Source organism: Eucyclogobius newberryi, unplaced genomic scaffold (genome assembly GCF_026437365.1).
Source record: "Eucyclogobius newberryi isolate DKJ021-1_F unplaced genomic scaffold, fEucNew1.0.hap1 SCAF_17, whole genome shotgun sequence".
NCBI classification, from domain to species: Eukaryota; Metazoa; Chordata; class Actinopteri; order Gobiiformes; family Gobiidae; genus Eucyclogobius; species Eucyclogobius newberryi.
Window position 1 is genome coordinate 31,014,025 of NW_027315801.1, and position 12,964 is coordinate 31,026,988.

A 12,964-nucleotide genomic window follows, 5' to 3' on the forward strand; every position below is an offset into this window, starting at 1 on the left:
GGCTCGGACATGGGTCCAATTTCCAGTCAGTTTCACTTGAAATAAAAGTGAACAGGATTGTGTCTGTCCAAGTGTCCTCGGGTTCATACAGTACCTTATTTAGTGCCATTGGCAACTGAAACCATGTCCAAACACAAAAGACTGCGTAGGGTATGTGATTTTTAATAGCAATATTATCTGTTCAATCTATTTAACATCTAAGATAGTCCATCTTAAGATAAACTATGTACACATATAATGTAACATGTAAAAAATAAAGGACATATGTCATTGTAAAATACATGAAATCATCTATGAGATACACAACATTTTTAACTTAAGACAGGCGTTCACACCACACACGCTTCAATTTGTATTTGAATACAAACACGCAATCAAAAATGCACTTTTAAGTAGTGTACATTGTCAATGAAAGTGCCATTCATAAAACAAGAATACAAAATCAATTCTTAATCCGAGTGACATGTAAATTATGAAGGGCCTTAATAGTTTCTGCCTTTAATATCCAACATATTTAACATTTTTGCATAATATTTTGGCATTTATGTATGAAAGAAGCATGGCAAGACGGTCCTGTATGGGTTAAGATTACAATAGCTACAACAAAGGTATGCCTTGGCTTCACCAATTTGATTAATGGCACTCTTGACACCATTATTGCATTAAAACACAATTAGAATGATGCTGCTCAATATATTCTGATACGATGGCGCTTCATTTGAGACACATTGATTCCGTTAAAGATATTTCCGAGCCACAACGTGCAGTCATTTTGTGCACCTACACTGTACAGATTGATACATTTGGATATAGACCCGAGGTGCAAATCAAAGCAGTTTGGCTCAGTATGGTCAGTAGTCCTTTGTGATGTCTGCGTACAGGAGTGCATGCATTGGCGGTGTGTTTTGGAGACACGCAGACCACAGCGGGACAGCGGTCAGTCGGGATAGATGAGGAAGCCGGAGAAGGTGCTGTACTTGTTGGTGTTGCCTCCGTGCACTTTGCCCCCGTCGAGCTGGACACACACCTCGTCGCCCACGTCCAGATGCAGGATCACGCTGTTGGAGGCGTAGTCGTAATTCTGATCGGCGTCCTGAGCGATGGCACTTGCTCTCACCTGTGAGCGTGGAGAGGAGAGGCGCATCCACAATCAGATCGAGCACTTCCAAATGTCAGACACAGCGCTGATTGTTGTTCACATAGAATTTGTTTATCTAAGGATTTTTTAACGATTATTTTAGTGGTTGACAAATCATCATACATTTTAGTTGTTTTTCTGTGTACTTTTGTGGTTTAATATAGAAACAATGTAATTATATTTACTTTACAGTTTGATTCAAACAAATTTGCAAGGTGACAACACATTACAATGAAATAATGTCACATTCATGTGCATATAACTGATGAAAATAGAGTGTTTATTTTACCATTATTATTAGTATTATCTTACGCTAGCTGTTTTTATTTTATTTCATTTTTCCCCTCCATTCCTTATTAGGAAATGAGAGGTTTTGTCTATAGGAGTTTTTGTTTATAAGAGTTTTGTTTATAAGAGTTCTATCGATCTCTGTATCTACCTGCGTTGCAACAATGGAATTTCCTCATGTGTGGACAATAAAGGATTATCTTACATAACACAGCTTCAAAATAAAACATATCTATAGCATTAATCTATGCTTTACAGTCGTAGAGGACCTTTTTGAACAGGTTGTTACTTTATTATTACAGTGTATTTATATAGAGCTATTCCACCGTCTAAACACTCCAAGTGATTTAATTAGTAATGAGGGTCACTAATTGCCTAAAGACACAACAATTTCCTCCAGGTGCCCCACTGTGGCACCTGGAGTTTCAGCGGTCTCCCATCCAAGTACGGTACTAACCAGGCCCTGACCTGCTTAGCTCCCGTGAGGTGACGACATCGGGCATTGGCAAGCAGGTATGGCCAAGTGTGCAGCTCAGACACCAAAATATTATCACTAATTTCACACAAAAATCTGGGGTCAAACAAAGTAAAATTTTAGGCTGAATAATTCATATGCATACAATCATTTATGAATGATGATATTTAGGGAAACTATTCAAAGTCAAACACAATCTGCAGAGGACACAAAATGGAGAGTTCTTTGAAAATACTGGATTGCGTATCCGACATCATCAACCATTAACACGTTCAGCGCAAGCTCAATCATTGACAATGCATTTTGCTGGCATGTCATTGTTTTATGAGACACATTCCATATACACCACTGGCTTGATAAGTTATGTGTTCAAAATGAGATGCTCATAAGAACGACATCAGCCCCTCGGGGTCCACCTCGGGGTGTGTAGACGGATGAATGTGTGAACCTTGGCCCCAGAGGTGAGCTAAGAACAGGGCCACTCCACCAGCTATTGATCTGCAATGGACAGGGCTCAGCACCGAGCACCACCAATGGGGATATGATTAGGAAGTGCAGAGCAGCTCACTCACTGGGGACAACAGGTTTATCTATGAGGAGACCAGCTCCGGCAAGAGGAGCAGCATTACTCTCCTCCAACGGCTATTGACCTGTTGCGTATGATCCCGGGCCGAACTCAATATGCATGATATCGAGTGGCCGGGCCGGAGCCAGACACCTCCATTTGCATGCGGCGTGTGAGCTCTGCCTTATTGACCCAGGAGCAGTGGATCTTTACTTGTTTGTTAACACATTTAATTGGGTTTACTCATCGTCGACATTTAAACACACATGCTTGCACTCAGTTACAGCTCTAAAGGAAACTTGTAGTGCAAATATTGAGAAACAATTGTAACATGTGCACAGGTACAAGGCTCAGATGTATTTTCTTTTGCTTTTGTAAATTGTCTGCATTGTGAATCTCAGATATTTGTCTATTCATTTCACGTCAGGTTCAAGCGTCTCCACTTTATAACGATAATTACATGTAGATTAACAATAAATATAGATTCCATTTTAGCCCCTGCGCTTTTAGATGCAACTTGTTAATTTACAGTAGGCATCATTAAAAATGTGTTGAAATATCTCTTTAAATATAATTAGTTGAGGATTAATTGTCAGACAAAAGGAAAATGGAAAGTACGGAAATATCATCTTATTTGACGCTTTACAAAAAAAAAATATTTTTATGTCTAATCAGCTGTTTTGTAGCATTTTTTATATTAACAATTGACTTGATATTAAAATATTGCATTTCTTCAAAACAACATTCACAATATTATCACAATTTTGATATGGAAAATGGGCATCACACTAGAATATCCAGTTCCAGAAATCCACTATAACATCAATACCAAATGTCACACTCTTATCATCAACTAAACACATTTTTACCAATCTGAGACCTAGTACCATTACATTTTCTTAACCATTCTTTAAAGTATAATTACTCCACGGTCTGGCCCTCCACTAATTCTCTGGAGTTGAACACAGGCCATCAATAATCCTGGTGTCGCTGTTGCTATTATCTGACACATGTCAGCCGTCAGTGGCCTTGTGTCTGTCTCGCTGTCCATCTGAGCTCGGGGCTCTCAATCTTTGTCACCATCCAGACGGGCCCCACGCTCCACAATGACAGCCCCCAAATCTGCAACTCAACTACCATCACGTCACCCCCCATCACAACGGCATTTCTCCCCCACGAGCCCGAATCCATTTGAAAACTGTCAATCGACCACAACCAGGCCCGAGTTAGTGTAATAAAAAATATCCACCTTTCCCCACACACTTGTACAGATCCATTTTGCCTGTCCATCTTTCAGCCGAGTATGTATCCCTAATGTGTCATCAAGCCGGCATTAGGCTTTTCTGTGACGACCATTGTTGTTGTAGACAATGATCAAAACTGTCGCAGTCGGTATGTGTGATGCATCATTTGTGCAAAGCTTAACAAGTTGGTGTTAAACGCTGTGAAAATACTGCACCAAACCCTAGACTTAAATTTCTGATTAAGTGCAATTCTTAATTCTTATTTTTCAATCTGTCACATTCAAATATTCTCATCATATCCCTGCTAAATGTATAGATTGCCTTTGCGTGCTAATGTGAGACCCCCTAAAGAACCATCTCTCAAATATTTTCTGTCATCTCTAAAGGTTATATTGTTGTTCTGCTTGACATGTGTCGTGACAGCCAATATCACATTTGCATCTTTGGCAGCTTCTGACAGTGATGCTGTTATTGTGACTGTGTATTGACACTGGGCATATGTCATCCTGCTCATTATTTTGGCCAAATAGTGTAACAGCAGAGAGTTCGTTCCCGTCTTGGCTATTCAACCCTCACTCTTCATATTTTTCACGGACGAATATTTATCACAACAACATTTTTTCCGCCAATGTGAAATTCTGCTTTGCGATGTATAGCAGATAGAATAATTCTTTCCATATATTAATGCAGATGGCAGACAGACAGGGATAAGGGCTCCATGGTTGGATTAGGAGAAGGCGATGGATACGACAAGACGCGCAGGCTGATCCGAGCAAACTGGCAGCACACTGCACTGATCCTGAGCCTGGCAGGGCTGTGAGGCGTGAGGCAGGGGCCCCAGGGGCTCGCCTGTGGCTGTCTATGTCTCCGCCTAGCCTTTTCATTATAGGCCTCTACTAAACGCTCCTGGGAGCTAAGGAGGAGATGGGGGTGCGGGCGGTGGGGGGGCAGTGGCAGTGTCATTTACAACACAACTGTGGCACAAAAGACAGACAATGGGATACTATAAGGAAAAAACAAAAGCAAGGGCCAAAGGGCTAAGCAAAGAAACGGGGGGAGTAGAGGGAGAGAAACTGATCAAGCAAAGCTATTTTGTGAGAGCTTGGCGGGCGGGGGGTTTATAAAGTCCTGTTTTTATCTGTGCTACTCTGTTCCACTGGTAATAAAAGTGACAGGATTCATTCAGCGTGATATACTGACCTCTTAGAGCGGAGACAATAGAAAAGTAGCTGTTAAACTTACCTAGGGGACCCCGGCACCCGGCATGGAGAAGGTTAGAGGAGCAGGATTGAGGAGGGCGGTGTTGTGGAAATAGAATATTTATTGAATAGGTTTTCCCTTACCTCGGGGAGCCAGGGGATTACACAGCGACAAGAGACTGTAGCATTGAGCCATACCTTAGATTGCTATTACCTGCTGCCATTCAGGATTACAGCCCGCTCAACAAAGGCTGCCTCATCCTGTCCCCGAGAACAGATGAGTTTAATGAGCCCTGGTTTTGTTTAACTACAACTGTATTTCTGCTCCAATAAATCCACAATTTACATTTGCTGTTGCTCACAAATTCTATTAGTTTACATTCTATTAAGTTACTCTGTTACTGTCACCATTTTTAATACCGGTAATAAAATGGTGTGAGTAAATTCTGGGAAGACCACTGGTTCACACTTTCTAAGCAGCATTCTCGTCCATTTTTTCCCTCTTGAGCCTCGGTGGAATCTGTTCCACCGTTAAAGTTTTCATTAGATTGTATTGTCGAATTACTTACGCCTGAGGTCTAAATAACTCCAAATGGAGCTAAATTTAAAATGCCTAAGATTAGTGATTTATTAAACGAAATTTAAATGAACCTTTGGTGACCAGAACTGCAGTAATTACATTCCACCTGTAGCCTATAAGTCACAGTACAAAGATAAAACAGGTGAGGGTCATTACAGGAAGTGATGACATTTTAACAGTTCTATGTGAAATAACGTGACCTTTAGTGAGCTATTAAAAGAGTCTATGACAGGTGAAAAACACAGGAGAGATTAAATGGGCCTGAGCCGATATCTATTAGTCTACATTGCACTTTGTATTAGGATATTTAGACACATAATGCATTAGACAAGTATGCCATGCAAAGTAATTAACAAGCAGAGGAGGGAGAGGTTGCTTAAAAAGCCATGCAAGACGTATTACCTGCCTTCTCCAGCATAAAACACACTAGCATTAGTATAGACGGTCTTAATAACATTTGCTACAAAGGTTGAATATTAAGCAGCTACAACCTACTCGCCCAAGCTAAATCAATATTACATAATTATAGAAATACAATACAAATTCATCATCTTGTACCTGCAAGATTAGATGAGTAAAAATAACATGTTAGAAACCGGACTGGGCGATACAGTGAACGTACAAAACAAATATGTTATCCTAGTATGTCAATTACATTCTAATTGCCTATTGAGAGGTAGTGCTTTGGGCCTGTCAGGCTGCAGTGATCGGTGAAGGTAGAATGTGGGTGTGATCAGGTGGGCCCGTAACAGAGCACGCATTAAGTAAAGGCTGAACTTATTCAAGCTGAATAGCCCATTTCACTACTGGCTGTGTGAACTGAGGAATTCACTACTTTTGGGCTATTTTTTTTTTTTTAAAGATCAGGCCCAGCACCACAAGCTGGTGAGAGGAGAGGCCTATTAGATAGTAAGTCCGGCTGCGAAAGTGCGCACGAAATGGAGCGTGAAACGCACGCCCGCTTCCAAACACTCACTAACGTGCTCCTCCGCTCATGCACGTCCCGTGCATACTAATTAGTAGTAGGAAAATATAACATTATCATTCATGTTAAGTCGGTGAGAAACGGCCGCTTCCCTATGTAAAGCGCTCATTTGCACTAAGTAGCTCACGAATATGTTCTGTGCATATAAGCATGTAATGCAAACATTGAACATTATTATTGTATAGAGGGCCAACATCACAGGATCTCTCTGGGTGGAGTCTGCATGTTTTCCCCGTGTTACCGTGGGTTCTCTCCGGGTTCTCCGGACATGCATGTGTTAGGTAAACTTGGTGACTCTAAATTGGCCCTAGTGAATGAATGTGAGAGTGAATGGCTGTCTGTAATGTCTATGTCTCTGTGTTGACCCTGCGACAAGTTGGCCATTGTCCAGGGTGTACCCCACCTAAGGCCCAAAGTCACTGGGATAGGCTCCAGTGACCCGCGACCTCGAAAGGGAACAAGCGGTAGAAAATGGATGGATGGATGGATGGAGAAGGCCAATAACACAAAGTGGGCCGAGCCCACTCAAAAATAATGAAAGTGCTCATCAGTGACTGGGGACTCACACCAAAACGAAGGAAAGTGTGTTTGTGCATATGTTTAAAAATGAGAAACATTGTTTTCGCATTGGAATATTCTTCTTTCTTTCTTCTCGGGACCAACCCCCCTATTTTTCAGCCAGTGAACATTGCCGAAACGTGACAAAAGTTTGCACACCTCTAAAAACCGTGCCTCTCTATTTTCTGGCTATCAGCTTTTTCTAACATTTTTAAATTCGGCGTGTCAACGCCCCCCATCCATCCATCCATTTTCTACCGCTTGTTCCCTTTCGGGGTCGCGGGTGACTGAAGCCCCCCAAATGTACAAAAAATGCATTGAGAGATGGAAATGGCCAAAAACATGATTACGCCAACGCCGTCGGCCCAACCAAATGTCAGCCATATTGGATCATATTTGCTAGGCATGACTCAGGAGTTTTTCCAACTGTCGTACTTTTACAAACTCCTCCTAGAGCCCAAAAAAAGCTGAAATTGGGTGAAAATTGTGTTGGGGATCAAAAGTCATCCAAATTATTTGGATATCTGTCTTGGTCTCTGTGCGGTGAAGCCGCAAACTGTAGCTAGAATTTCAGAAATTTCCCAAATTTTTAATTTGCTGCCATTTGCACATACAAAGTCTGAATTGCGTCAAATTTGAATCAGTTGCTGAACGCTTTGCCCTAAATCTACTTGAAGTGAAACAAATTAATTTGGTGTGATAGCGCCCCCTACAGAGTGAAATTAAATGGCATATGGGGAGTAAAATATTAGGTTTTTAAAAATGTTGTGAAATTTGGCACAAAATTTGATTTTAGCATCCCGATCAAAAAAGTCAATGAGACTCACGTTTGTTACAATGATAGAAACCTCCCATGTTATTCCAATGGGAAAATCTGAACATGCTTACTTTTACAAACTCTTCCCCGAACATTAGCCCGATTAACCAGACATTTTGTGAGACTCATCTTCAGGAATGGGCCATCAAAAGTTATCCAAAATTATATTTTAAAAATTACGGTCTTTTCCCAAAATATTGAAATTTTCAGTCCGCAATAATGCTCCTAATTGTAAAGCAAAGGGGGGAAGGTGCGATAGCGCCACAGATTCAGCATTTGGTGTAATGCGTTGCGTGGCTGCAGCATGGCGAGGGCCGAACATTGCAGCTTGAGGCTATATTTATTATTATTATTGTTATTATTATTATTATGAAGTAAATGGCTGCATCTCTTTGTATCTGCTGCCTGTTGTTCTGTTGAAGCACCACCATGAAAGGTTATAAGGCTTTAATGAGTGAGTTAATGTTCAATGATGAATATAGTGCACAAACATTTTCAAGACTGGATTGGTCTTATTGTGTCTCTCTCGTCCTTGATAGCCTGTCAGACGTGTAGAGTGGGTGTCCATTGGTCATCGGGCCTGATCTCATTTTGGCCTTCACAGCAGTCTCCCCAAAGCCTCGTCTACCAGCCCACTGTCTCTACACCTCCATGAAGTCATCTGTCTTCCTCTGCTCCACCCTTTGAACCCACTTGTCTTGTCTCTCTTGCCTCTCTTGCCTCTCCCACTGTCTTTACTGTCTCAGGGCAGACATCTCACCATGTTCCTGTCATGTTGACGCTTTAGTGTTGTCAGAACACATACTATCTAAATGGACAGACAAGTCTTTTATGCAGCATTACGATTCATTATAGAAAATCTTAGGGCCTACATATCCATTGTATCTGTTTGAAACCGATAAGAGGTGCACCACTGGCTGTGCATCATAATCTTAGTACAAGACACGATGTTTCGTTAAGCAATTTTAAGTCACAGCAAAGACTGAATAATAAACTGCTTAACTAATACAAGAATCAACACATACATGTCTAAACAACAGGGTTAGCAGGTTTTTTCTACATAAAAACACAAAATATTGTAGATACCAGAGTGGTTGTCTGCTGGGTTTGCTAAAAATCTAAATATATTGTCACATGGTTCTGGTCTTTCCCCACTTCAATTAAGTATTTGCTTTGCATGTGATTAATTCAAAGCGGCTGTATCAAACATTACAAAATGTATTAAAAATCCAAACCACATTCATCTTATTTGTCAATGATGAGTTTGTAAGGCAAGACTGCAGCTGAAAAGTTTGGTGGTGCTGCGTCAAATGGCCTTGTATGTTGTGTAAGAGTAATCAAAAAGGAAAGGTAGATTCTCCTCAAGGCTTCAAAAAAAACCTCCCAGCTCAGACAAAATATCCAATAAAGCTTTATCACCTAAGGCAATGATAAAGCAGGCTGTTTAATTCTGGAGTTAGCAATCCAGCTTGTCAGACATAGTGCCCATTTAGCAGACCCCAGCCACTGACTGGCCTCAGGCTGTACCCGTCTGCCTCAAGGCTTCAACAGCTCTGCTACACGATCCCACACTCCACGGGCAATTTATTTACACTAATTTTCATCTATAGCACTTGGGTTTATGACTTTCTGGTTGAGTACTTGATTAAAGCACATTTTTGAAGCGGAGCACATGACGGGTGTCAGACAGACCTGGGTGAGGTTAAATAATTGAGTTGAGTGAAAAGATAATTAATGGAGAATCAATGAACAAGCAGAATATGGGGTTGAGGAGGGAAGCCACTCGGCAGAAGATCTAATCTAAGATGAGTAAATTATTAAACAGTCTTAGATGGCTTGAATGACGATATGAACATTAAGCCCGCAGCCTCTCACCTCTGTGGCCTTATGCACATACAATAAAACAGCACCTGAAAGATGAATGATTTTTAAACATTTGCTCAAGTGTAAATGTGCTCTGTGTTATTTCTAACTCAGCTGTAATATTAGGCTGTTGTCTGTTATCTGCGGCAGGTTCTCATGATACAGTAATCTGATGTGTGGAGGCTGAGAGGTGAGTATTTGCATTTAGCTTCCTTCATGAATGAATGAATGAATGAATGAATGTGACAAACAACTTGAAGAATATTTCCTGAATTTGGAGATGTCTGGTGAAATGTCTGTGATTTATCCCACCTTTTCCACTCCCCACCTCCCATCAGCCCATGTGTCTTTAATTAGTGTCTGGGGAATGAGGGAGTGGATGAGTGGACTCTCAATTTTACATTCATTATTTATTTAGCCGAGGTGTAAACTGACTAGTCTGCGTCCTGACAGGCATTTCTGGCGTGCTCTTTTGCTCTGCTGTTTAGGCGATAATCAAGCTCTGTGTATGATACTTACTAATTAGACTGTTCTTTTGACAGTGGCTGCGCCATTCTGCCACTTGTCATTTAGCTCCATTACATGTGGGAATGCAAATATCTCTAGCCTGTGATTTCAAACTATATACCACGGATTCCTCTTAATGAGGAGGAAGATTTCTCTTTCATTCTTTTCCTGTCATTTTGACACTTACTAAGTGGAATGTGCACTGAATTAGAGACGCTCAATTTTGCTGAGGTGAGTGAGTCAAACATGGATGGTCACCAGTGAAGAGATGCACGTACGTGCGTGTGTGTGCATACATACAAACAGCAGACTGACCTGCCCATTCTTCTTTAGGTCGGCCCACATGCTGGTGCCATCTCCGCCTCTCATGAGGACATGGTAGGTGAAGAAGTAGATGCCAGGTAGTGGACACGTGAACTTCCCAGTGCTGGGCTCATAATAGTTGCCCACATTGGTGACCACATCATCAAACTTAAGTATTTCACTCCCTTCGTGCTGTCTGCGCAGCCCTGCATAGAAGGCGATTTTAGGAGAGTAGAGGGAGGGGGAATAGCCATCTGGGCCCGGGCCTGCTGGGCCCTGTGGTCCGGGTTTGCCTGGTTCTCCAGGAGCTCCTCTGGCTCCTGGGGGTCCGGGGATCCCTGGTGGCCCACGGAGACCAGACCTGATCTTCTTTCCAGAGTAATCCTGTGGTGGTGGGGACACAGCGGTCAGCTCTTGGCCCGGCTGAGCTGTTGTGTCACATACCATTTTGCAGGATTCAAGCATTTCATAATGGCTACCAGCATTTCCAACACTCCCCACTTTGGTCGTGTGGACCAGGAGAGGAATGGCAACCAAAAGTACGAGAACCATGGCCACACCCACTGCAGCTCCAATCACACGTTTCCTACGGCTGAGCCGCGAAGCGGCCAGCGTCAGGAAGTCTTCTTCCCCCTTTGGTGGAATAGTGCCGGCCAGGGTGAAGTCTCTGGGAGAATCGGAACAAGACTACAAGAGTGTGAAGGATGAGAAAAATATAAAACAAGTTGTTGAGAGCCCCCTGTAACACAGAATCCAGCTGAAATCCCAATAAGATGATCGTCCAATGGGGTTCCTTTGAAACCTGGGTCAAAGACAAAATAAAGAGAAAATATTTTGTTTTATCAATAAGTTGAAACTAAGTTATAATTTCAGCCATTGTTGTTCATTTGTGGCTCACCTCTTTCTGAAATCTCACTTCACAGTTTCACATTGAGCATGGTGCCAGAGAGGTGTTTGAAAAGCCACTGAAACGGCTGTCAAACTCATTTCAGTTTTATTAAGACATAAAATTTGTTTAAATTTATTTGTGTGTCTCTCTAATAAAATCTTTTTCTTCTGAGTTTTCCTGTATTCATCGTACTGGCCTTTTGGAGCACCATGACTGTTTGTCACACTTGTTATTCAGCAATATTAAAAGTCCTCCTCATTTTCCTTCTGCACACTCTGGTGTTTGAGAGATTCCAGTGAGTAAATGTACATCTGCAAAACAAAAACAAAATAATAAGCTTAATAAGGTAATTGGCATTTTCAAAATGTCATTTTTTTATTGTTTTCTCAACGCATTGAGGCTAAAGTGGATATCAAAGGGTTGTAAATAGAGATATATAAGAAGCAAATTTCTTCTTTAAAAAGTGATTTGCAAAAGTAATTTATCTTGCACTACTTTTACTTACAAACGTTAAGAAAAACACAATAGTGACGTGTGTAATTGTTTCTATAATATAGCGCACTTACCATTAGGTTTTATTTATTTCATAGAGACGATGAAAAGGTGAATTTGTCGATGCTCCAGTCGCTTTCAGTCCCTCCAAAAATAATTGAATCACTTAGAGACTCGGATGCCCAGCGCAGAGCCGCCTGTGCGTGAGAGAGCGTCTGGGGGGGGAAAGTGTGGAGAGTTTCTCAATCAGTGCATGGGTCCGTAATCCTCTCTTCTCTCTCCGTGGACAAGAAACACGCGAACGCCACAGTTAATAAAACAAGCCTGGTGTAACTCCAACAGAAAAGGGCTCCGGTCTGCTCCGCCGCGCGCGCGTGTGTGAGCCGCTGTCCGCCGCCTCCCGCCGCTCTGCTCTGGACTGTGGCGGCTGCACCAGTGACACCTGTTAGATTGATCCCTCCCTCTCAGCGCGCACGCACGTCGAGTCAATGCTTTCTTTTTCATTTCAACTTGGTTTAATCGTAGCAAGACGTCACCATAATTATGCAATCAAAATATTTCACATCGACCGCTCTCTTCGTCCCATGTGTGCAAGTTCTCTGTGCGCTGTTTGCTCAGAATGAGATGTTTAAAAGTTAGTATTTCAACATAGTACTACATATTCAAGTCTATTCAAGTCTAAGCCATGTCTAATCAAAGCTATACTGTCCGAATTCCTCACTTCTCATTGGATGAAAGAGGACGCACAGTGCAAGTCCAACATATAGTTTCAGCATTGGAACATCTTTCTTTTGAGCATTGCATTATCAAAGTCGCCTTGATAGCACTTTTATGTGGCCTAACATGTCACGGTCCAGATTTCCCCCTGTCAGTGCATCTGTAATGATTTAAGAGTAAAAGATGCATTTTGGAGCTGGTGCCGCGTCTCCACTGGCCCGGCGCTGAGTGACTGAAGCCTCCCTCCCGCTCGTTAGTCTCATTCGCCCGCTAAAGGCTTCTGTAATGTTTGATGGAAACTTGCAAAAGCCAGGTAGTTGTTTTCATCTTGTGCTCTGGCTGAA

General features: G+C 41.9%; 1 protein-coding gene across 1 annotated transcript; it reads right to left on the bottom strand.

The window, feature by feature from the left end:
• Nucleotides 1–146: 146 nt before the first annotated feature.
• c1ql4a (complement component 1, q subcomponent-like 4) lies at nucleotides 147–11,317 on the bottom strand. Its single transcript, XM_072449966.1, has 2 exons — nucleotides 10,535–11,317; nucleotides 147–1,117 (listed from the first exon to the last, which is right to left on the bottom strand). The coding sequence occupies exons 1-2, from the start codon at nucleotides 11,072–11,074 to the stop codon at nucleotides 938–940; spliced, it is 720 nt and encodes a 239-aa protein (XP_072306067.1). The 5' UTR covers nucleotides 11,075–11,317; the 3' UTR covers nucleotides 147–937.
• Nucleotides 11,318–12,964: the final 1,647 nt, after the last annotated feature.

Excerpts from the sequence above, each read along its gene's own strand:
- c1ql4a (XM_072449966.1), bottom strand. The coding sequence starts at position 11,074 with ATGGTTCTCGTACTTTTGGTTGCCATTCCTCTCCTGGTCCACACGACC. Across the intron at positions 1,118-10,534 it reads ACCTAAAGAAGAATGGGCAG|GTGAGAGCAAGTGCCATCGC; the intron begins GTCAGTCTGCTG and ends CCACGCTCACAG.